The 24,279-nt window shown below is 38.7% G+C and overlaps 1 protein-coding gene across 2 annotated transcripts in view; it reads right to left on the minus strand.

Moving 5' to 3' along the window:
• Positions 1–978: 978 nt before the first annotated feature.
• The window catches only part of ATP2A2 (ATPase sarcoplasmic/endoplasmic reticulum Ca2+ transporting 2), a 78,400-nt gene continuing 55,099 nt past the window's right edge, over positions 979–24,279 (minus strand). Inside the window, exons 10-21 of one of the 2 annotated variants that reach the window (XR_012641994.1) lie at positions 20,650–20,752; positions 19,446–19,577; positions 19,227–19,349; positions 18,800–19,018; positions 17,422–17,757; positions 14,962–15,182; positions 13,598–13,800; positions 12,311–12,396; positions 11,739–11,872; positions 10,530–10,647; positions 8,804–10,360; positions 979–1,289 (exon numbers count right to left, since the gene is read on the minus strand). Coding sequence is in view for 1 of the 2 variants with exons in the window: in XM_074972623.1 (XP_074828724.1) it covers positions 1,276–1,289; positions 10,240–10,360; positions 10,530–10,647; positions 11,739–11,872; positions 12,311–12,396; positions 13,598–13,800; positions 14,962–15,182; positions 17,422–17,757; positions 18,800–19,018; positions 19,227–19,349; positions 19,446–19,577; positions 20,650–20,752 (1,810 nt within the window). In the remaining variant the exon portion in view is untranslated. The remainder of the gene's footprint in view (positions 1,290–8,803; positions 10,361–10,529; positions 10,648–11,738; positions 11,873–12,310; positions 12,397–13,597; positions 13,801–14,961; positions 15,183–17,421; positions 17,758–18,799; positions 19,019–19,226; positions 19,350–19,445; positions 19,578–20,649; positions 20,753–24,279) is intronic. The other variant, XM_074972623.1, reaches the window with a different exon arrangement.

Here is a 24,279-nt window from a genome sequence, read left to right on the forward strand (position 1 = left end):
CAGCTGGCTGAGGCAAGAGTTTCATAGGTCATAGAGTCAGCTGGTGGCTAGAGGGCAAGTACAATTGATCACAAGGAACCCTTTTGGCCTTAATCTGTGGATCATGGGGAATATTAGTGGCCAAGGATAATCCTTATTTGCAAGATAGAAAAGGACCAACAAGTAAAAAATTCATTGGGAAAAACATTTATTTTGAAGTTTCTCAGAGGGTTTTTACAAACAATGGAGAGCATTTAAAAAAATTAAGTGATCAAAGTACTCAACAGTGTCCCTTAACTACACACTAGCCCCTGCACAGAGGGAAAAAAAAAATCACACCAGCGAGGAGGTCAATACTGCAGGAAGAGCAGCTGGCATCTGCATAGTTCTAGTAGGAAAGATTGCAATGCTGTTGCTGCTAGTCATTGTCATCCTGGCATTAATATAAGACAGTGCTGAAGTATGTACACTTATACCTGCAGAAAACAAAGTGCATCAAATAACACGCCAAGTAGGTATTGTAGAATAAATTTATTTACCTGAACAATGAAATTGGGTGTGATGCTTATTCCTGTCAGCATTGAAATAGACAATTGATCTTATTAACAACTTCTAAAGGTCACATGCAGTTGTTATAACTGACACTTTGGTTTTCTTTTTAGAGAAATGCATCACACAAACACTTGTATTGCACCAACATCTGTCTACTGCTTTTAGATTTAATTAAATAAGTTACATTAGTGCAAGAGAGGTATCTTTGCACACAAAAAATAAAAAATCTGAAGTTATGAACTGGAGGCTTACAGTTTAAACATTCAACATCTGTATTTTTGTACTGAATTTATAAATAGTATAGCATATTGTACATAGCTGTTCGTAAAGTAGTATGTTTAGATGATACAATACAGAAAGATCTGGCTACTTACAACTGAAGGCATGCATTAGTTTATTATACATTTTATACAGAGAAATATGGAAACTTGGCTGACAGCTCCTTAATTTTGGCCTAATGTTTAAGAATAAACAGTCTTCTCCATGCAGCAAAGAAACCAAACTTCTCTGGAGAGTTTTTTCCTGATTTGTTAAGCTATATTGCACATTTGTACATTTGTATAACTGAAGCCCTAATGGTACCACACATTTCCTCCACAGAGCACACAATGAGTTTTGTTTTAGGGAAAGCAGGTTTTTGTTGTTTTTTACATGATACATGCAGAGGTTTTGCCAGATGTGTTGGTAAGACACATGCACGCAACAAAACAACCTTACATTTCTGCAAAATTGTTTAGGAAGTGATTACTCCAGCATTGCTGAAAAGGAAAGAAAAAGGCATCAGTTAGTGAAAGGATGAATAATGCTATATCATTATAAAAGCAAGACTTGTAAGATCAATAGTGAGAGAAGAGAGAATGTTAAGTTGGATAACTGATGTTTTAATTGAAAGGACACTGTCAGGTTTAAAAAACCTAAGCTTAAACACCTTGAGTGAAATCCTGGCCTTATTGAAATCCGTGACAAAGCTCCCATGGACTTCAAGAGAGCCAGCATTTGTCAGCAAAAGATTGAAGGTGAAATAATTAAAGCCTAATTTACTTTCATATTGTTTTTTATTTCTCTGTCTAGCCAACGGAAATAGACAAGGCTCTTTTCACTTTCAGGTTCTTATGCACTGACTTAAGGTTTTAATATCTGAACTCACCCCTGCATGAATTTTAAAGTTGTTTTTTTTGTTTTTAAAGTTTGTCATGGAAATGATTCTAGCAACTTTTTGAAATTATTTTTTTTAAAGTAAGCTTTGGCTCAAAGTTGACCAAAGTGTCCCTTTTAATTATCCAGGTTATGCAACTAATTCTGGAAGAAGTCATTAAACTATATAGGCAAGAGGGTTTGTGATAAAATGACTGCTTTACCCTGTATATACTCTAATTCCCTATAGAGTTCTTACGACTGCACTTAGCCCCTGTACATTATAGGCTATGCGGCTAAGATTTTTCAGAGTATGCTTCATATTAATGCAATTAAAGCTCTGATTAGCAGAGATTAGGGAAACAATGGTTAGAAGTGCAAAAGGTAAATGAGACTAGTGCAAGAGAAACAGACAATTTTGTATCAGATTTACCTCTTTCCCCTTCCCATCTCAGTAAATTCCACCATCCTTCCTGTTTGAGCTGTTTGCCATTATATACCACTTATCAGCTGTGTTCTTGGAAGAAGCTAGAGGACTGCTGTACTGCATTTTATCACCACAGATTAAAACCTCATTTTCTTACATTTTTATGAAACAGCCGTCCCACAAACATTAGCCATATAGCAATTTTTGTAAATGGAATTGTTTTATACAGTATCTTCCACATTTGGTCTCCTGAAGTGTTATCTAAAGTAATCAGATACCATTCATCTTGCATTTTTGTAGGTAAAATAAAGCACCCATTTAAATATGGTCAGGAATCGCTCTTTGGATAGCCTATATTATTGAAAGGAAATAGTGACAAGAGTCCACACTATCAAGACATCAGAGTAGCCCTAGACTAGATGCATCCGAACAAGTCACGTCACCAGCATCTTCCCTCTAGCTAGAAGCAGCATTAAGTAAGATTATCAGCATCCCACAGAGGGTACTCTTGTCCCAACCAAAGGGGTTGCTTTCAGATGTTGATGAACTTTTTTCCAGCATAAGCCTTAGAAAGGCACATCTTTCATCCAGCTGTCTTTCACCTGGCCTGCTACAAACCTAGGTTCCCCTATGCCCCTCATGCATCAGGGATCAAAAAAATTAAGATTACCAAAGGAGAGCATTAAGGAACCCAGGGTGCAGTAGCTGACAATGGAGAAAGCTCAGAAGTGTGAAAAGGAAAATGGAAGCAGAATCAAAAAGCACAGAAGCGTTCAAAGAAACACCAGTGCAGAGTCTGGAAAGGGGAAATGCAAGTTACTTTGCAGCTAACTACTAACAAGCGTCAACAAGATATTTGTATATGGGATTATGAAATACGTTAAATGGATCCCTTGTGAGTGAACACTTCACAGACCTGTACCTATTTCCTTCCCTCTCCCCACTACAAAACCTACCAAATTCAGTTAGAAAGAGTGTGGAAATTTCTCTTCCAGAAAAATAAACATGCAGTTGATCTGCTCCCCCAAGATAACCCAGGTAGTTGGGACTCAAAAGGAATTCTTTTAATATGAAAGTTTAAATTTTGGCAAGAAATTCTACTTTCTGAGAAGTAATGCAACTTAGTTTTGCCCAAGCTATTCGTTGTGGTTGTCAGAACCCTTTCCACTTCTCTTCCTGCAGGTCTAGCACGATTCTTTTGGCCAGAGACAAGATCCAAGCATATCAATGCTGCTTTTTAGTAGGGCTGTCAGTTCATCGCAGTTAACTCATGTGATTAACTCAAAAAAATTAATTGTGATTAATCACTCTTAATCTCACTGTTAAACAACAGAATACCAATTGAAGTTTATTAAATATTTTGGATGTTTTTCTACATTTTCAAATATATTGATTTTAATTACAACACAATACAAAGTGTACAGTGCTCACTTTGTATTTTTATTACAAATATTTGCACTGTAAAAATGAAAAATGAAATAGTATTTTTCAATTCACCTCATGCAAGTACTGTAGTGCAATCTCTATCATGAAAGTGCAATTTACAATGTAGATTGTTATATAACTGCACTCCAAAACAAAATGTAAAACTTTAGCACCTACAAGCCCACTCAGTCCTCCTCCTTGTTCAGCCAATTGCTAAGACAAACACAGTTTGTTTACATTTATGGGACATAATGCTGCTGGCTTCTTATTTACGTCACCTGAAAGTGAGAACAGGTGTTTGCTTGGCATTTTTGTAACTGGCATTGCAAGGTATTTACGTGCCAGATATGCTAAACATTCATATGCCCCTTCATGCTTTGGCTGCCATTCCGGAGGACATGCTTTAATGCTGATGACGCTCATTAAAAAAAAGTGTTAATTAAATTTGTGACTGAACTCCTTGGGGGAGAATTCTATGTCTCCTGCTCTGTTTTACCTGCATTCTGCCATATATTTCATGTTATAACACTCTTGGATGATGACCTAGTATGTGTTCGTTTTTAAGAACATTTTCACTGCAGATCTGACAAAATGCAAAGAAGGTACCAATGTCAGATTTCTAAAAATAGCTACAGCACTTGACCCAAGGTTTAAGAATCTGAAGTGCCTTCCAAAATCTGAGAGGGATGAGTTGTGGAGCATGCTTTCAGAAGTCTAAAAAGAGCAACACTCCAGTGCAGAAACTATAAGACCGAACCACCAAAAAAGAAAATCAACCTTCTGCTCGTGGCATCTGACTCATGATGAAAATGAATATGCGTCAGTGTGCACTGCTTTGGATCGTTATTGAGCAGAACCAGTCATCGGCATGGATGCATATCCCCCGATGGTGGTTGGAGCATGAAGGGACAAATGAATCTTTAGTGCATCTGGCACATAAATATCTTGCAACACCAGCTACAACAGTGCCATGCAAACACCTGTGCTCGCTTTCAGGTGACCTAAACAAGAAGCGGGCAGCATTATCTCCTTGCAAATGAAAACAAACTTGTTTGAGCGACGGGCTGAAGAAGTAGGACTGAGTTGACTTGTAGGTGCTAAAGTTTTTACATTGTACAAAAAATAATTGCATTAAAAAAATAAAACATAATTCTACCTTTGTAAGTTGCACTTTCATGATAAAGAGATTGCACTACAGTATTTGTAGGAGGTGAATTGAAAAATGTAATACAAATATCATATGAGCACTGTACACTTTGTATTGTGTGGTAATTGAAATCAATATATTTGAAAATGTAGGAAACACCCAAAAATATTTATTCTGTTTAACAGCGCAATGAATTGTGATTAGTTTTTTTAATCACTTGACAGCCCTACTTTATAGTTAGCTAGAGAGGAACACTGTAGTCACGCGAGTCCCTCCTTTCTTCCTCACCGATTCCTTATGCTACACTTTTGCTCCCTGTGCAACACTTGCAAAGGGAAATTGGGCTGCCAGCAGGCCAGGATAGTTCACTATGGTATCTTAAAGTCTCCCTTTCTAATTCAGCATTCAAGCAGCTTTGAGCCATCCTGTTGTTTCAGGCTGCTCAAAAGTTATTTGAAAGATTAACTTGTGCATTGTCAAGTGTGGATTAAGGAAGCATCTTAAAAATCGAAGCCCAGGGTCAGAGGCTGTAGAGCACATACAGTAGCTCCAAGTTGGGCATCTGCTTGAGCTGGCTCATTCAGGAGGATGAAGGCAAACATTCATCCGGCAGAAGGAAGAATCAGTCTGATGGACCTTGAAGCTTGGCAGGTCTAGGCCTCAAGCAGCTTAAGTCCATCTCTGGTGACAACTCTTGGAAGGATAGAGGGTAAGATTCTTTAGGCTTTTATAGCAGCTGCCTTTGAAATAGCAGAGTGGGGTAGAATCTGCACTTGCCTCGAGTAGTAAGCATTAATTGTGAAAAATCATACTCATTGAATTGTGCTTGCATGCTCCAACTTTAGATGTCCTTAACAGTTATATTGCTAGAGCTTAGAGCCTCATGTTTAAAGAAAAAGTTCAAGTCAACCCAGGTTTTTTCCCCTCTGTTCAGCTGCTCCACCCCACAATCCAGATTTCCTGCCTTCATCCTTAAGTGCCTAGTTTTATATGCTCTCTATGCAGCAGCAGGGTTGCTGGTTCTAAAATCATGCAAGTTGGTCCTTGGAGATGCATAAAACTCCCTTAAGATGGTGGGTGGTCTGCTTCAGAGACAGAAGCTTCCAAAAAACAACCACCAAACCAACCTTTCGAAGTCCTTGTTTTGAACTGGACAATCTTTGCAGCCCTTAAAGTGTTCACTGTTGGTGCACTATTTAAATTCACAGTGTTTAAAGGAAAAAGGCAAGTTTTGCTATTAACATCTAAATATTAAAGATGCTGACATTACAGAAAACCTTAAATGTTGTTACCCCTCCACCAAAACACACACACACACACACACACACACACACCCCCCACCTCAAATGGATTTAGTTTTAAGTGATCAGAACAATTTCATGGCCTATTAATTTCTGTAAAAGCAAGTCATGTGCTCAGCAGATGGTTTAGTGAAATAGATGGAAAAGTCCCAAAAGCAAAGTTTTAATATCGATAGTATTCCTGAAGTTACACATGTAACCACAACCCACTGCCACGTACTTAAAATGCTTGGATTTTGTGTGCCCCTTGTTCCAGGATTTGTGGATCTGACATTCCAAAGGTTTAAAACCTATAGCTCCCCCTGAAGCTCTGGGTGCAGATAACATTTCTGGAAACAGGCCCTGTCTTTATAACTAAATACCTTTATAACATCAAGTTCAACTTTAGCAAATGGAGTTAATTAATTGTAGTTTTAATTATAAGAAGGCAGTGCATATTAGTGGCTTTAGTGACAGTGTGCGCCTTAAAGGCACAATCCAGAGAATATCATCTCCTATATTAGGGAAGTTGCTGTGGAAATTGTTCCCTGTCTTCCAAGAAGCAGCTACTCCCTTCTGAATCATGAGTCCTGGTAAGGCATTCTAGGTTTACAACTACATCCAGGGGGCAGTGTAAGTCACTAGTTCTTGGGAAGGATGTGCATCCCACTGCAAGGAGAGATCCTTCCATCAGCCACACTAAGGGCATTCAGCCCCAAACTAAAAAGTACATTAGTTAAGTGTTCAGGGACCTGTACTCTCCTACCAGATGACACTGATCTGATGTAACACCCCACAGTGAGCCACTGACACTGAATAGAAGAGGCTTTGCTGGCACACTGAAGCTGTGTCTACAGGGCATACCAGAGCACACCAGAAGGGTGTAAACTGTAGAGTGCTCTATAGTGCTGCAGTCTAACTGCCCTGTGTACACTCTGCTGACACACCTTAAAAAGGTTCCTAGCGCATGTTAACTAGTATGATTTCAAACAGGACTACATCATTGCTAAGGCCCTACCAAGTTCATGGTCCATTTTGGTCAATTTCATGATCATAGGATTTTAAAAAAATCATAAATTGCATTTCAGCTATTTAAATCTGAAATTTCATGATGGTGTAGAGATCCTGACCCAAAAAGGAGTTGTGAGGGGGCGGGTCACAAGATTATTGTAGGGGGAGTTGTAGCACTCCTACCCACGCTACTGCTGGCGGTGCTGCCTTCAGAGCTGGGTGGCCAGAGTGGTGGCTGCTGACTGGGAGCCCAGCTCTGAAGGCAGAGCCATCGCCAGTAGCCACGCAGAAGTAAGGATGGCCTGGTACAGTACTGCCACCTTTGAGGGCCCAGCTCTGCAGGCAGCAGTAAAGGTGGAAATACCAGGTCATCCTTACCTCTGCGCAGCTGCTGGCGACGGCTGTGCCTTCAGAGCTGGGCTCTCAGTCAGCAGCTACCACTCTCTGGATGCCCACTTCTGAAGAGAGCAGCGCAGAAGTACGGGTGGCAGGGGTATAGTATTGACACCCTTCCTTCTGTGCTGCTGCGGCACTGCCTTCAGAGCTGGGAACCTGGCCAGCAGCCACCGCTCTCTGGTTGCCCAGCTCTGAAGGCAGCAGTGCAGAAGTAAGGGTGGCAATACCATGACCGCCCTAAAATAACCTTGCAACCCCCCTGCAACTCCTTTTTGGGTCAGGACCCCCAATTTGAGAGAGACCTCCCCTGTGAAATCTGTACAGCATAGGGTAAAAGCACACTAAAGATCAGATTTCATGGTCCATGACATGTTTTTCAAGGCTGGTAGGGCCCTAATCATCGCGCACTAGGAAACTCGGAGGATGTCAGCAAGGTCTACGCTGGCAGTTAAGCGTGTAACAGTACAGAGTGCTCTGCAATTTATACCCTCTGATGCACGTTGCCACACTGTAGACAAGCCCTTGGTCTGCATATAGGAGGGACAACAAATAGGTGGGACTCGTGCTGTGATTTCAGAGTGGTTTTGTTTTATATTTATTGTATTTTGGGGACATTTGAGCTTCTGCATCTGAAACCAAGTGAAAGCATGGAATCGACATTATCCACGTCCCTCTGGAGCAACTCAGAGTTATTTGGTGCCTTGATTTAATTGATCAGTTACCTTCAACAAAGTAAGTTTAATAGCAGTTGGGCCACTACTTTTCAACAGATTTAAACCAACACACCGTCTGCCATTTTACAAAGCCACTATGCCCCCCAATGCTGCTCTCAAGTGCTCTGCACTAATCTGGCTGAGGTTAACAGGAATGTTCCTTTTTGTCTTTTCACATGAACATTGTACAAAGAAAGCATTTCCATTCAATGGAAACAATAAATGGATTGTTCTGTTACAAAGTGAGCACGCTAGGTACCTGAGAACACAATTGGAATGGATACAGTCTGCTTGGAAGCAGCATTTCACATTTTCTATGGTGGGTGTATGTCTTCAGAATAAAAAAGCAATGTTTGATCATAAGCATCAATATATTTTGCATTAATGCTTGGTTATCAAATTTAGACAGCAGCTGTCAATGGGTTTGAAAAAGCTTACAGTTGACTTGACCTAAGTGTGGGGTAAAAATGGGGCAAGAGCTCTAATTTCTTGCTGCACTGAAGCTGCTGGTCCCAAAAAGCACTGTGATCCTGAATGTAAAGCAACTTGCTTCAATAATTTGGGCCTCATACTATAGGATGCATAGTCTAAAATGGTGATAATAATGTAGCACAGCAGAGTCCGACAAGACGCAGCATGGAATGAAGGAAATTACTATTTATTCTTTGACATGTATACAGCATATGCCATTTTACAGCAAGTCACCACTGGGATGGTGAAATGGAAGAGAAATACTCACTTTAGTCGACGAATGTTGGAAGGCATTGGAGAAAAACACCACAGTTAGGACTGTTAATGACTTACACATTGATACAGGACTGAATTTGAAAACATGCTCTAACATTTATCATAATATAATGAAGCTGGTTAGTGCCACATTAAAATAAAAATAGTTCTATACAATATGTTCATTTGGTCATGTGCTATTTACAGATTTTACAAAAACACACACGAGCTTGTTATTTCCCTAAGTCAGGCTAGAACAAGGCCAGCAGAGTAACTCATAAAATGTGTAACTGATCAATGCCCTAACTAAAAGTGTAAGAAATCCAATTTCTAACTATGCAGTGCAAGTTATTTTTTCCAGGTCACATTACAAAAGCCCTGATCTAAGAGACTGAAAAACATCTGACACACGTAAATAAGGTATTAAAAACGGAACTTAAGCCATCTTTTAGAGTTAAAAAAAGAAACAGAATTTTCTTTGTCCATTTAAAAGATTAAACTAGACTGAAGTAGTGCCCCCTCTCCCCCCCTCGGTAAAGTGGGCAACACTGGCAAAACAAGGTTTGTTATAATAAAATACATTAGACATTTAAATAAATAACCTTAAAATACTACGTGTGTTGAAGGGATGGCAGAAGAACCCAGCAGGTTCCACCTGGAATTATGTTTTCTGCACAAGCATGAATAGTCATACTCTACCTCTTACAAAGACTGGTGTAAACAAGATAGTCAGGAACCTAAGATGAGGGGGCACAAGGAGGGGCAAAAAACAAAACAAAACAAACTGACTGAGGTAGCAGTACTCTCTGCCCAGTGCAGAAAAATCGGCTTATGAATAAAAAATAAACTGACATCAACTTAAGTTCAGATGATCATGCAAAAGACAGACAGTTGCATGCTTTTTTAGTTTTAGAAAACACATTCACTCCCTAAAATCTGCTACCAATTTAGTTTGATAGTGTCCGCTGGCTCAAAAAAAAGTTTTGTTTTGTTTTTTTTTTTACAAGGATGAATAGACTATTAAACAGAACACTGTACATGCTTTTCATCTACAAAAAAATATTTGCATAAAATAGTGTTAGTTCTCTGTACATGTCAATGGACACTTTAGTTGTGTATAAAAGAGGAAAATATTGCCCCCACTGGAGTCAGAAAAAGCAAAAACACAAAATCTAAAGTATGAAACCTCCATCACCGGCAAATATGTTCATGTGAAAATTCAGCAGAAATCGACAGTTGCTTTAAACCATAAAAAATTGATTAAGTTAAACATCTTTATGTAAAATCATCACTATGTCAGTCAAGACCAGAACATATCACTAAAGTTAGTGTCTGTACTGTAAAGCCAGATAAGCAAGGGCATAGTAATGAGCACAAATGGCCACGAAATCCCTTCGGTGCATGCTGATAAAGAACATGGTTTGGTGGCAGGCTTCTCGCAATCTTTACCAGGTTCCAGGTAGTTACGGGCCGCAAACTTAAGTGTCTCATCCAGCAGAATTACAGGTACTGAGATTTTCAACACCATCAGCCACTGTGTCACATTCAGAGGTGTGATTTGGAAGATTAGCTGTGGAAGAGAAGCCAATATTAGATCCTTTTACTTATACATGCTAAATAAATAAATAAATAATCTCAGTGTTTTTTCTTCTTTGAAACTTAAGACATTATTACAGGCAAGTAGTTTTGCCACTCTTGTCTCTTCACATAGCTTGCACCCAATTAACAAGTTTACTTACCGGCAGTGGTTCTACATAAAGGATAAGAAAATGGAGCGACATGGACAAGCAAATAGAACCCACAAGCCAGATATTCTCCCATGGAGGCATCCTCATTAAGGACTGGTTTTCTGATAAACTGTAACAGAAACAATGCATACGTAAGACATTAGAATAGGACATTCAACAAGGCATATTAGGCATCCTAGCAGGCCATAATTCTGTGCCTGTGAGGTAAGAGTATTTAAGAACAAGACAGTTAGGGGGCTGCTGACACTTTTGGTCATTAATCAGTGTTCAGATTATTAAAGGCTGTTTTTAAAGTAATTAGTTGCTGTATTAAATAAAAAGATGTTACACAATGCTACTAAACTCTAACAAGTTTATTAGACTAATGGTGTAAAATAGCAATATACTATGTACTTCGAAGAGCTAACAGGGTTCCACGGCTTTGAATATTACACTGCATTTTAAACTAAAATTACTGTCCATCTTAATTAGCACAGAGTTTATATAGGATTACAGTTAGGCCCATTTTAATATTCTTGTGCTATTTGTGTCTCTTGTTTAAATCAGTTTTCTGTGCAGGTTCAATCTATGTAAGTTTTGGCTATATCAGAGGAGGTTTTTGTGCTACAATATAGGAGTTTAGGAAGAGAAATCTCAGATGTAGAGTATTTTAAAGGTAGAGCTAATGCACTATCCTTAAATTTCAAGTTACGATGTATTTTTTAAATTTAGCTGACCTCCAATTTGTTCAAATACCCTTGGCATGTTGTGCTATTTAGAGGTTTCCATTTATAATTTAGTATTAATTAGCTGAGGCACGCTCCCTTAGGGCAGGAAAAACTATTTCCCATATATTTAAACAGTCTTATTTTAGGTCTCCTTGATATCACTTTATAGTAGAAGTATGAGGGATAATCTGATTGAGGAGGCTTAAATTAAACAGTGGAAAATATTCTAGCAGTCTAATACCAAAGTCCCAAGAGTGAATTGAAGGATTTAAAATGATACCTCTTTGCTTATAGGGTAATATCTCAAATGTGATCTAGGAAAAACGATCCTCTGGCCTTCAATATACAAACTCAGGAATTCACCATTGCCTCACTGTTATCTATTACTTGAACTGTCCATGCATCAAGAAAGGACACATGCTATATAAAACTTTATAATTTCAGGCAAAGAGCTCTAAGTGAATCTCAGCTTTCTACTTCAGACATAACTAACCTGTTGAGAGCATTACACATCTCTATGGTGACCAGAACAGAAAGTGCCATTGTCATTGGGTATGGCGACTCAAAGACCACACAGTCTACATCTGTGAAATCTGGGTTGTCCTCATTGCACTGTAGGAAATGACTCTACAACAGAATAAAACAAGCAAGCACTCATTATTTCCAACAGTGACGATTACCTATTTACAAAAAAATTGAAGTGGGATGGTGCAGCACTAGGATTATACAAGCCTGTGCCTGTAGAGGCCAACATCAGGAAGAATTACTTTTGACTTCATCTCTTATTCAAACAATTCACATTAATTTGATATGTATAGAAATCTTCCCATAAAAGACACTTATGGTCCTTCAAAAACCGTTTAGAGAAAGTCTGGTATTCTTTCAGCTTTTTATAGCTATAAACTCTGAATAGGCAGAATTATTTAATACAATTAAAGACGGTTCTTCTGCAGCTATTCTTTGAAATGAAAATGTAGAGCATACAGTAACAACATATTATATTACACTCAGTAGGAGTTTATATATTTTTGCAGGCTTTTTAAAGTAAATTAAACTGAGTAATACCAGCTGGTAATAGGTAACTCTTGGGCCACCATCAGCAGCAATGAACCACCATGCAGCAGCACCCACTGTCGCAGCTCCAACGTAACCTTAAAGAAAAAAAAAAAGACAATTTGGTTTTCTATATTACGAATTGTACGTATGACATGGTCTTGTTAACCTCACTTGAACTTCTGCCTCTACCATCACTTGGGCGCACAGACAGACAGAGTAGCCTTTGCCCATTTCCTGTAGAAGGAACCTGCTTTTAAATTGCCACGTCACTGTAATTGGTATCTGTCTAACTGTAAAGATCTTATGTGTTTATGGTAATTTAAGGCATACAGAGAATTCAACTATGGTCATGGCTCTGGAAAGTGATCAGTAAACATTTAATATATTTAGCAGAAAATAAATCCTGACTTCTCACTTTCCAATAAAAAAAAAAAGTATGAGTAATTAACTCTGTTCTACAGAGACAAAGTACAAATATGAATGTGCTGCAGAACAATTTGGTTAGCTATTCATGACAGATTTGGCCAAACCATTGTCATTTGCCGATTGAAAAACGGTTCTAGATACCAGGTGGGTAGCCGCCTGCTCCAGATCTGGCTTCTTCATTACTAAGTCAACAAGCTTCTTGCATTTCTCAACCTCTGAAGACAGTTAAGTAGCAATCCCAACCTGTCCTCAGCTGGAAGAGGGTATGTGGAGAGGAGAAGGAGATATTGGAATGGGTCACAGGTAGGGGAAGTGAATGTTGTAGGAGAGGAGAGCGTGCTCTACCTAGGTGGAAACAAGTGTTCTGGACAGAGAACCCTAATTTAGCTTGAGCACATATGTCTGCTGTGGGGTTCCTTCCTGTGAAGCATGTAGCACTGGGCACTGCCATAGACAGGATATTGGACTAGATGGGTCTCAGGTCTGAGCCAATGTAACAACAATTCCTATATTCTGAGATCAGATTACAAAAGGTTTAAGTTTGAACCAGCAGTAACACATGATGTGACAGTATTAAGGAGCCCATACATTCACTGCTTTGCCTGATACCAATAAGACTTAAAACAAGGGCACTATGACTACAGGAGATGTACTAGAAGTATTGGTACATCTATTAAATAACTGATCAACAATGAAAAAAGTGACTATCTTGGAACAAAGATGGAAGGGAGTGTGCTAGTTCAGCAGTACACTGTGCTAGCCTTCAAGACCCTAAAACATAACTGAAGACCATGTAAGTTCCAAATCAAGTTACTATAAGTCATTCTACATGCACAAACAGTTGAAAAGAAAAGCTAGTGAGCTACTCACATCCAATAGCCAGGTAACGGAAGAAGAGCCATCCACTGATTAAGGGCTCTTTAGGATTACGGGGCGGCTTATCCATTATGTCCAGATCAGGAGGATTGAAGCCCAGAGCAGTGGCGGGGAGACCATCTGTTACAAGATTTACCCATAACAGCTGGACAGGAATTAAAGCTTCAGGGAAACCCAGAGCAGCAGTCAAGAAGATACTACAAAAAGGAACAAGTACAAAATTGTCCTTGGCCATGTTAAACCGAACATATTATAAATAAACTAATCGTAGATGAGTAGTTAAATAATTCTGTTCCTTAGTAAATGGCAAGGAAAATTTATGCTGTCTCTCATTGCAACATCTATTTAATATTGGAAGCTAAAATATTCACACTGAGATAGCTAGGAATGTACATGCCATTTTATAGCCAACAATAATTGAATAATGTTTAAAGTTCTGAAGTATGTGCATTTCGTTTTGGTAGACTGAGGAGTTTTATTACTCTCTACCGGAATAACCCTCACAAAGCACTAGGTTGCTTTCTGGAGTGCTTGGAGGATATTGCTTCTACAGATCTATGGTCTTTGAGTTGTATGGCAAAACAAATGGACCTGATGGAGCATTAAAAAGCAGTTTTCACCTAGTGGAGCCACTTCCTGAAGCCATCTATAAAGGGAGGCTTGCAATGCCTTCCTAAAAGCCTGCAACTGTTGTAGAAGTACTGTAATTCTACAACTGAGGGGCAAGGTTCCATTGAACTGGATATCCTCCAGTCCTTGAATACATGCAACCTCCCTTTATGGCTTTGAGTCAGCATGGTTTAGGGTAGATCTACAGGAGTAGGGATCTGTAGCAACCACCACCAGAAGGAGAACTTTACAGTATTTAAAACCAGAGTTAAAATAAAATCTGCACTACATTAAGCCCTTGGAAAAAGGAGAGTCTTATGGCTTAAATACAAAAATGGGACTCGGGAGATCTGGGCTCTATTCCTGGCTCTGCCACCAACTCACTCTGTGGTCTTGGGAAAGAGTCAACTTTTGTGTTAGATTTCCCAACAGTAGAATGGGGATTTGTCTGTTTCATAGGAGTCTTGCCACAATGAAGCATTAAGGACCTATATTAGTGGACATTACAGTCTCAAAACTAGAATTTGGGAAACATTCATTATTTCTTTGAAATATTTAACATCTGAATAGAAGTTTCTCAAACCAGTGAGGTATTTATATGCGTTGCAATGCGCCTCTCTTTTAAACATAGTTATTACTTCTAATAAACCTCTGTTCCCCAAATAGCATCTGGCAATATTTAGAAGTTAAAATTGACCAGCTTCCATTACAGAAGCGCAAAATTAAAACAACCACTTCTTAAAACTTACCAAACAACTTCTCCAACATTCGAAGAGATGAGATAACGGATAAACTGTTTCATGTTGTTGTAGATTGCACGCCCTTCTTCCACAGCAGCTACGATGGTTGAGAAGTTGTCATCAGCCAATACCATTTCAGAAGCAGTTTTAGCTACTGCAGTACCTGACCCCATAGCAATCCCAATTTCTGCTTTCTTCAGTGCAGGGGCATCATTTACACCATCACCAGTCTAAAATACAAAGTTTAACAGAAAACATGGGCACTTATATGCAGCGACTGGAAGAGGATTTTACACAGGGGGGGCAAAAAACTAAAGTAGGTGAATAAGGAGGTACAGAATTGAGATGGGACTTTAAGGTGAAGGAGAGGAAGTTTAAACTTGATTGAACTGACAGACACAGAAGATGACCTGAGTAGCAACAGTGTTTCCAGTGCTCTTATTCTGATTATGCCTGTAATCAACATGTGAACATTACAATACACACACAATGTAACTAGTTGAGACATTGATTGCTGAAGTGCAAGGAAACTGGGTTCAAGAGAAACCTCTCCATTTACTCCACCCATACATCCACAATCCATTACACAATATTCCTTGCTTGTCTAACAAAATTGACTCTGAGATCAACTATCTTAGTTCTTCAGGCCATACACTTAAGTGCCCAAACCGAAAGACAGTTGGCTGATTTTCCACCTCTTAGGGAGATGGCAGTGCCTTTGATTTATAGCCCCAAGAGATCAGAGATGTGCTCAGATGCTTGCGGGGAAGGGGGGGGGGGGAAGGAAAAAGCCCAGTTTTACCAACTGGGTAAGTTACAAGTACCATATTTTGTCAAGGTTTTGGTGTGAACCAGTAAGATATTTCTGATGCTGAATTATGCCCACATGATACATTATTTTTAAAGTAATTTTCTGAACAATGCACTGCTGAACAACATTCCTAGAAATGGAAAGAGCAATTGATTAAAGCTATCACTAGTTGGGTGAAAACTGATTCCAATTTTTCAGGCTAAATTTTTTTTCCATGAGCCAATACTTGCGATTATTTTACCCATTGTCCTAGGAAAAATACAAGGGATGGTCCCTCCAAGGTTAAGAGCATAAGAGTGGCCACACTGGGTCAGACCAAAGGTCCTTCTAGCCCAGTATCCTGTCTTCCGACAGTGGCCAATGCCAGGTGTCCCAGGGGGAATGAACAGAACAGATAATCATCAAGTGGATCCATCCCTGACAGCCATTCCCCACTTCTGGCATCCATCATCCCTGCCCATCCTGGCTAATAGCCACTGATGGCCCATGAATTTATCTAGTTCTTTTTTGAACCCTGTTATAGTCCTGACCTTCACAACATCCACTGGCAAGGAGTTCCACAGGTTGACTGTACATGGTGTGAAAAAATACTTTGTTTTAAACCTGCTGCCTATTAATTTCATTTGGTGGCCCCTAGTTCTTGTGTTATGAGAAGGAGTAAATAACACTTCCTTATTTACTTTCTCCACACCAGTCATGATTTTATAGACCTCTATCACATCCTCAGTTAGTCATCTCTTTTCCAAGCTGAAAAGTCCCAGTCTTAAGCTCTCCTCATACGGCAGCTGTTCCATACCCCTAATAATTTTTGTTGACCTTTTCTGAACCTTTTCCAATTCCAGTATATCTTTTTTGAGATGGGGTGACCAAATCAGCATGCAGTACTCAAGATGTAGGTGTACCATGGATTTATATAGCGGCAATATGATATTTTCTGTCTTATCCCTCTTTCTTAATGATTCCCAACATTTTGTTCACTTTGAGAGATCCTTTTGTAGCTCTTCGCAGTCTGACTGGACTTAACCATCTTGAGTAATTTTGTATCTACAAATTTTGCCACCTCACTGTTTACCCCTTTTTCCAGATCAGTTAAGAATGTTAAATAGGACTGGGCCCAGTACAACCCCTGAGGGACACCACCATTTACCTCTCTCCATTCTGAAAACTGACCATTTATTCCAACCCTTTGTTTCCTATCTTTTAACCAGTTATCAATCCATAAGAGAACCTTCCCTCTTATCCCATGACTGCTTACTTTACTTAAAAGTAAAAATATAAAAAAAAAGTAAAAAAATCCCCTTTGGTGAGGGATCTTGTCAAAGGCTTTCTGAAAATCTAAATACACTGGATCCCCCTTGTCCACATGCTTGTTGACTCTGTCAAAGAATTCTAGTAGATTGGTGAGGCATGATTTCCCTTTAAAAAAACCATGTTGACTATTCCCCAACAAATTATGTTCATCTATGTGTCTGACAATTTTGTTCTTTATTATAGTTTCAACTAGTTTGCCTGGTACTGAAGTCAGGCTTACAGGCCTGTAATTGCCAGGGTTAAAAAAAGTAACTGAAATTTGTCAGATTTAGGCATTAGTTTGATGGGATATAGTTTGTTTTAAAAGTAAAATCTCTTACAAGCCATGCAAGCTTCTAATTACTTACCATTGCCGTGATCTCATCGAAAGACTGGAGGAACTCAACAATCTTAGACTTATGGGAAGGCTCTACACGGGCAAAGCAACGAGCATGTAGGCAAGCATCTCTCTGGACAGCTGGGGAAAGTTCATCAAACTCACGTCCAGTAAAAGCTTTTGAAGAAACATCCTCATCTTCTCCAAAGATACCAATACGACGACAGATGGCTACTGCTGTGCCCTTATTGTCACCAGTAATCATAATAACACGAATACCAGCTTTCTTACACAACTTTATGGATGAGGCTACTTCAGTTCTTGGGGGATCCAGCATACCCACACAGCCAACAAAGGTCAAATTGGTCTGAGACAAGAGGACATTGAGCTTTAGCACAAAATATTAGGAGATGCTTTTATTTCTTTGATAGGACAGTACACAAATCATTTTCACCACAAGCCAAAGTAGCTCAAACATTAGTTTATAAAAGGAAAATAGCATTTTTATCCTAACGTATCCAACAATTTTATACTTAATTTAGGCCTCTATAAAAACTTGCATCCCACCCCCCGCCAACCCTCCCTCGCTGTTTGTTCAAAACTGGTATGTAACAAGGTTCAGCAAGTATGCCATGCATATCAAGTCAGATTTTTTTCCCCACTTATGGGGCTCTTCCAGACTCATCTCTGTATTTCAGCATACTCAGTCTTCATGGTATCTTGCCTCAAATGTTCATTTCTCGTACTATGGTCTGAATCCAGACCATTTTGAAAAGCAGACTACAAGAGACACTGACAAAGGAAAGGAACTGAAATAGAACTGGGAAGTTTTGTCTCTGTAATCCTGACTTTGTGCTAGTGCAGCATGTTATGCAGCATCCTCTGGTTCTGAAACATAACGCTGAGAAGAGTCTCAATGGGTTAAGCATATGGAACAACTTAAAGTGTGGTCCTACCCTGAGAAGTGACTATAAAAATGGCATTCTGTGTTTCCAAATGTATCATCTCTCTTTGCCTTCAGCTCTAAGTGTGCTCAGTTCACAAGTTAAAAGGTGATCTAATTGCCAGCCTTGCAGATTCCACCTGCACTCAGAGTCTAGTCTTTCCTTCTCATGCTTACTGCTAGCAAGAGATTCTCCAAGCCAAATAATCTGCAACTTCCACTGTCTTCAAAAATGAAGTTCTAGTTATACATGTAATTGTATTGAAATATAATGGAGTTGTTCGGCTAGTTGAGGGCAGAATCTTTACTAATGAAAATACAAGAGAAGGGAAAGAACCCAGCTTGACCCTCAGATTTCAAGGTGAGTTTGCAAGACAGGCAATTAACTCAATCTTAATAGAAGTCACCACTCTTACAGAAAAACTGTTGAAACAAAGGAGAGAGTCAAGCTTTTTACTAAACTAACCTCATAATTAATAAAGTTTGCAGACTCCTCAAGGTTCATTTCTTCTCTTCTTGGTGGATTGTCATGTGTTGCTAGAGCCAAGCAACGCAATGTGTCTCTACCAGTACCCCACTCTCGAATGAGAGACATGATCTTCTGCTTAATTCCTGGAGTTAATAGTACTTTAGTGCTTCCAACACGAACATGCGTACACCTGTCAAGTACACCTTCAGGAGCACCCTACAGGAGCAAAGCAAGAAATGAGCAACTTTGCTCTCCATCACAGAACCATTTCACACAAGATAAGAAAGCAGTCCATCTCCAAAACTGATAACATTAGACACACATTTATGCTCATGGTTCAGCTACAATTAGTCTAGGCACAACTTCAAGAGTCATGTTGCTTTGTAGCCATTTCAAAACTATACTTCTCATATGCTGAACTTGCCTTAACAAACATCTTGCTCATGGATGTCCGGCTCGGTTTGTTTGGAGTACAGTAGACAGACATGGACTTTCTGTCCCTTGAGAATTCCAGAGTGAACTCTTTCTTCATGAGTTGTTTTATGACCTATGAAGGAGACATTATTAACAACATTGCATTCAGATTGCAACAAACAACATAACTGAAATCACATACTGTTTACAGTATTCTGGAAGTACTGACCGAGTTGCAAGCAGTTGCACGTTCAATTCTGGAGAGCCCTTTTAATTCTGTGTCAAATACATTCATCTTCTCAACCAGGCAGCTGAGTGCAGTCTCTGTAGCTTCTCCAACCTTTTCATACACTGCCTTAGCCTTCAATTCATTTAAAAAAATGAGAATTATTATTACTGCTATAAAAACCTTGGCCTTTGGCAAGTCACCACAGTGAAATTTCAAGTGACACAATGAATGGAAACCATACTTAACAGATCTTCTTGCAGTTCATAATAAAAAACATACGAAGAAATAAGTTTCTCCAAAATGTCAGATTTCACCAACCTTTTATCCTCATCTTAAAAGGAAAACTGTTTTTGCTACAGTAAAAGCTGTGTTATCCAGCACTTTACCAACTGGAAAGCTCTATAAACCAGCATTTCTGATCTTCATTGGAAGTCCAGTTTACAGTCCGGTTTATAGTCTGGTTAGTGCGGGGCTGGCAGGGTCCCTAACTGGGAGTTGAAAGAACTCCCAGTTAGGGAGTTAAGCAGCTCTGCACACTGCCCCGCCCCATCTCGAGCGCTGGCTCTGCAGATCCCTTTGGCCTGTTTAGCCACGCCTCCACCTAGGAGCAGGAGGGACATTTCGCCGCTTGTGGGGAGCTGCCCAAGGAGAGTGACATCCAGATCCAGCATCCCTCCCACACCCAAACTCCCTCTACCTCTTAGTTAACCAGATTTCCCCCCCCCACACTTATTTATTTAAGCTTACCAGCACCCCCCATTCTCCCAACATGCTGGATAACAAAGTTTTTACTGTATTTTCCTAATATATATTTGCAATTTATCATTTCAAGATAGTGATTTAGGACAAGCAGGAAAGCCTAGCAGCAGTGCTTTCTACATTGCTGAGGAGGAGACAGGTCTGAGTGACAAATTAGTCTCACTCTTTTGACTCAAGTTGCTTAACAATGTCCTCTCTAGCCAAATAAGGAGTGGTATTAACTGGTTCTTAAGGGACTACGTGGTCTCCCTTAACCAAAAGAATAGTGGTTATAACATTGTGCTTTACAGGGAAATAGAATAGAAAGTCACTAACACCCTGAGAGTTTGCTCAAAAATGTGAGGCACCTCCCAACTTTGGGGAAAGATACAAAGTAAAATTAGACAAAAACAAGCATTTAACTTCATTCTGGTTTCCTCTTGTATTGTAAAAAAGATTGGCTTACCTCATTGTAATCCAAAGAAGAATCATTACAAAGTGCACAGATCGTTGCTAGTTCTACAAGGCCATCATACTGATGACATTTAACAAGTTTGTCATCTTTATGCCTGTCAAAATAAATAAAATAAATAAATAAATACAAACAAACAAAAACAAAACATACATACGAGGACTGGAGTGAAAAGTTACTGAGCCATTTATCTATGCTCTTTCATTTCACCCATTTCTTCCTTAGTTAATCCCTCAATATACTGAATGATAGAAAACGATGCAAATTCAGTGTTTAGTGAAGATTCTAAAGTAAGGTTCTTTCTGAGCTATAAGACGTGGCATTACAGAATTCGTTTCAAAGAAACATTCTATCCTGCAAAATGCAAGGTAGAGCTAAAAAATGGGAGCACTGTACCTTTAAACTGGGCTTTAAATAAGGAGTATGGATACAAATTTCTGGATTTTACTTTATGCTCCCCTTTTCAACAAGGACTTACGTTTTAGAGACATATTTCACCATTTTATGTGAGCCCTTGTGGGAACTATGGCAGCAGATTTGTTGTTGTTGTTGTTTCTTCCCTGTGTCACTCAGTTTTTAAGATACAATCTACATTTATGGTGCTAAATAAGATAGGAGCAAGGAATGGGTCTAAGAGTTCACAGCTTAAGACAAACAAGACCAAAGACAAGAACAGCTATGGATCAAAAATTCAGATAAAAGAAGGTGTGGGAGTATTGATGAAAACAAGTGTTGGAAGGATTCCTGGAAGTACTGTTTTAGGGAAGAACTTCAAGGAGAAGAGAGGGTGCTAGATTTGAAGCTTAGGGGCAAAAAGAGTAAAAGTAAAAAAGGTGAGCGTTTGAAAAGGAGATAAGCAAGTGTGGGAAAAGAGGATGATTATTATTAACAGGTTTTATTATGGCTTTCGGAGTATCTAAACACCTTATATAGATTAATGGATTTACCTTTACAAGTATTATCCCCATTTTACAGCAAGAAAATAGAGGACCTGAGTTTTAAGTGATTTGTAGGAGGTAACATAGGAAATCTATAGCAGTGCTAGGAACAGAACACAGATTGGACTGTGACTCACTCTTGTCAATTCTTTAGTCACAAGACACTTCTCTTTTCTCTCTCTAGTTTCCAGTAGAGAGAAAATTATTATTTGTTTTCCAGGAGTGACCCACTCCTGATTATGGACATTAGCACCCGCTCAAACAGTTTCATAGTGGTATATGACATTAATAAGAAGATTACATTTTGCAAATGTTAATTTCATATATTAGAGCTACATCCCCTCTTTACTTTTCACACTTAGATATTCACATTAGAATGGTATTACTTATAGAGACTTATTTTATAGAACATTAGCATACCTCTGGTTAGCATGAAATAATCGAACCATTATGACAATTGCTGCTGGTACTTTTTTTTTTTTATTAAATAAGCCAGTGAATACGGTCTACCCTCTAAACAGAAGCTGTCCACCAGCATGGGTCCATTTTTCTGCTGTGTACTTCAGTTTGAAAACAGACTACTGCTACATAGTACAGATGCTCCCTGACTTACGCAATTGTTCCATTCTGGAACGCTTTGCGTAACTCAAATTTTGCGTAAGTCGGAAACGTATACCTGACCACTACGCGCAAACAAAAAAACAACTTCTATTTCTAGCTTATGGAACTTTTCCCATAAGTGTGGATTTGCGTAAATCGGGTCGCGTCTGTACAACGTATCTTGTAAACATACAGCAAATCGAGCTACATAGCAAGCTTTTTTCCAGTGTTATTTTGTAGTACTATAAATTATACAAATACTGGAACCTGTTGCTGTATACTGTATAAATAACCAGAAGTGCATATTTGAAAAACAGTAATCTTAAATAAATAAATAAAATAAAATAAAATATATAGAATCTAAATGTAAAGGGTCATTCCTTGTTAAATATTTTGTATATTAAGTTACAGCTACGGGCAAAGATATAAAAATATAGGGAATTTAGTATAGATACAACAAGAATGTGTGTTATTAATTACTTCAAATTCTTTCAGCCCTCTTAATTTTCATCTCATATTTTACCTGTCATAGGTTATGCTCTTTTCTAATGTCTTCATTTGGTAGGATTTCTATTTTCTGAGGATAATTTGTTTGGATAACCTCTGGAACCTTATCATTTAACAGTACTGTTTTTTCTTGCCTTACTCTTTCCTGTGTTTCTGAGGCTCAGTCATGGTGTGCACAAGTAGCCTCTGTGCAGAGTCTAGGGCACTTTAAATTCCTCACTTTTGACTTTAGGCTCTTAGATTAGTGAAGGAGATTTCAAAGAGAGAAATTTAAAGTTCAGAGTCAAAGTGACAGTTTTTAGCGTGATCACTCCCTCCAGGATAGTGAAGGTGTGCATAGGCCATATACACTGCTGCAGAGTGAAGCGTACAGAATAAGGTTTCTTCAGAAATGGTACGGGGCAAACAGAGACAAGAGGAGTATTACATTTTAATATTTCAGCTCCATAGTCAATTCCATTAGAAAAACTGGTTCTACTGTTCCAATAGAAAACTTATATGCTGCTTTTGAATTCATACTCTCAATGCATTTATTTTTATAAAGTTTTTCAGCTTTCAGAAAGCGCTAATGTGTTTCCTGAGTTAGAGAAACTTCATGAAGTACCAAGACTTTAGGTGCCTCCTTCCATCCACCTAAATGGAAAAAAAATGGTTTCCTAGCCCTTAAACTCACCACGCAAAAACCTAATTCTTAACTTACATAGGAATGATTTTATTATTTTGATGTACTGGAGAATTATTTGCTTTAAAAATATTTTAAATCCAAGGTGAAGTCAGTTATTGTTCCAGATGGTTATAAACCATACACCCCCACAAACAAGCAAACAAAAAACCCAGTGGACTGAATGACAAAATCCCCTCCAAGCAAAGATGAAGATTATCAATTTGCCATAAGGACCTGCGGATTCAACTATCAGAATTTTTTTTTTTTTATGGCAAGGTGACATACTGTAGAACTATGAAATGCACAAGCACAGTATCCTACCTGAGCTTTCTCAAGGACTCCCACATTTTCTTTACTTGAATGATGACTATATATATTTTATTTTATTAATAAGTCCTGACATCAGTCATCAATTTATGTTAACATTCCATATTCACTGACTGGTATTGGGTAAATGTAGATAGACATGTACCTGAAGATTCCTTATATAAAAAGGAAATTGCTACAAAGTCTTTTGGATGGCCCAAAATAACCTATTTCTTGACATGGAAATTCAAAGTCTTATTTGCAATTAACTTTTAAACAAAAAATAAAATGTACAGAATTAAGAATTCTAAATATTGAAAACTCTATTTACTGCTGTGAGGGTTATCACTACGGACATTGCTAAAACCTATTGACTTTTTGGAGCAACGTATGCCAAACCTCAAGCGGTGAAGTATATATTTCACCTCGTTGCATAGGGAAATTTTGTAAAAAAATAATCAATTAAAATATATCCAAAAAAGCATACCCCGTCCCCGCAAGAAGGAGTTATTTATCACAGCTCCTTTTTTCAATTTTTCTCTGCTGAAAGATACTCTCTCTCTGGGGTACTATCCTAGGATTCTCTGAATTGTAAGGATGAAAAACAAA

Source organism: Natator depressus, chromosome 15 (assembly GCF_965152275.1).
Source record: "Natator depressus isolate rNatDep1 chromosome 15, rNatDep2.hap1, whole genome shotgun sequence".
Lineage (NCBI taxonomy): Eukaryota > Metazoa > Chordata > Testudines > Cheloniidae > Natator > Natator depressus.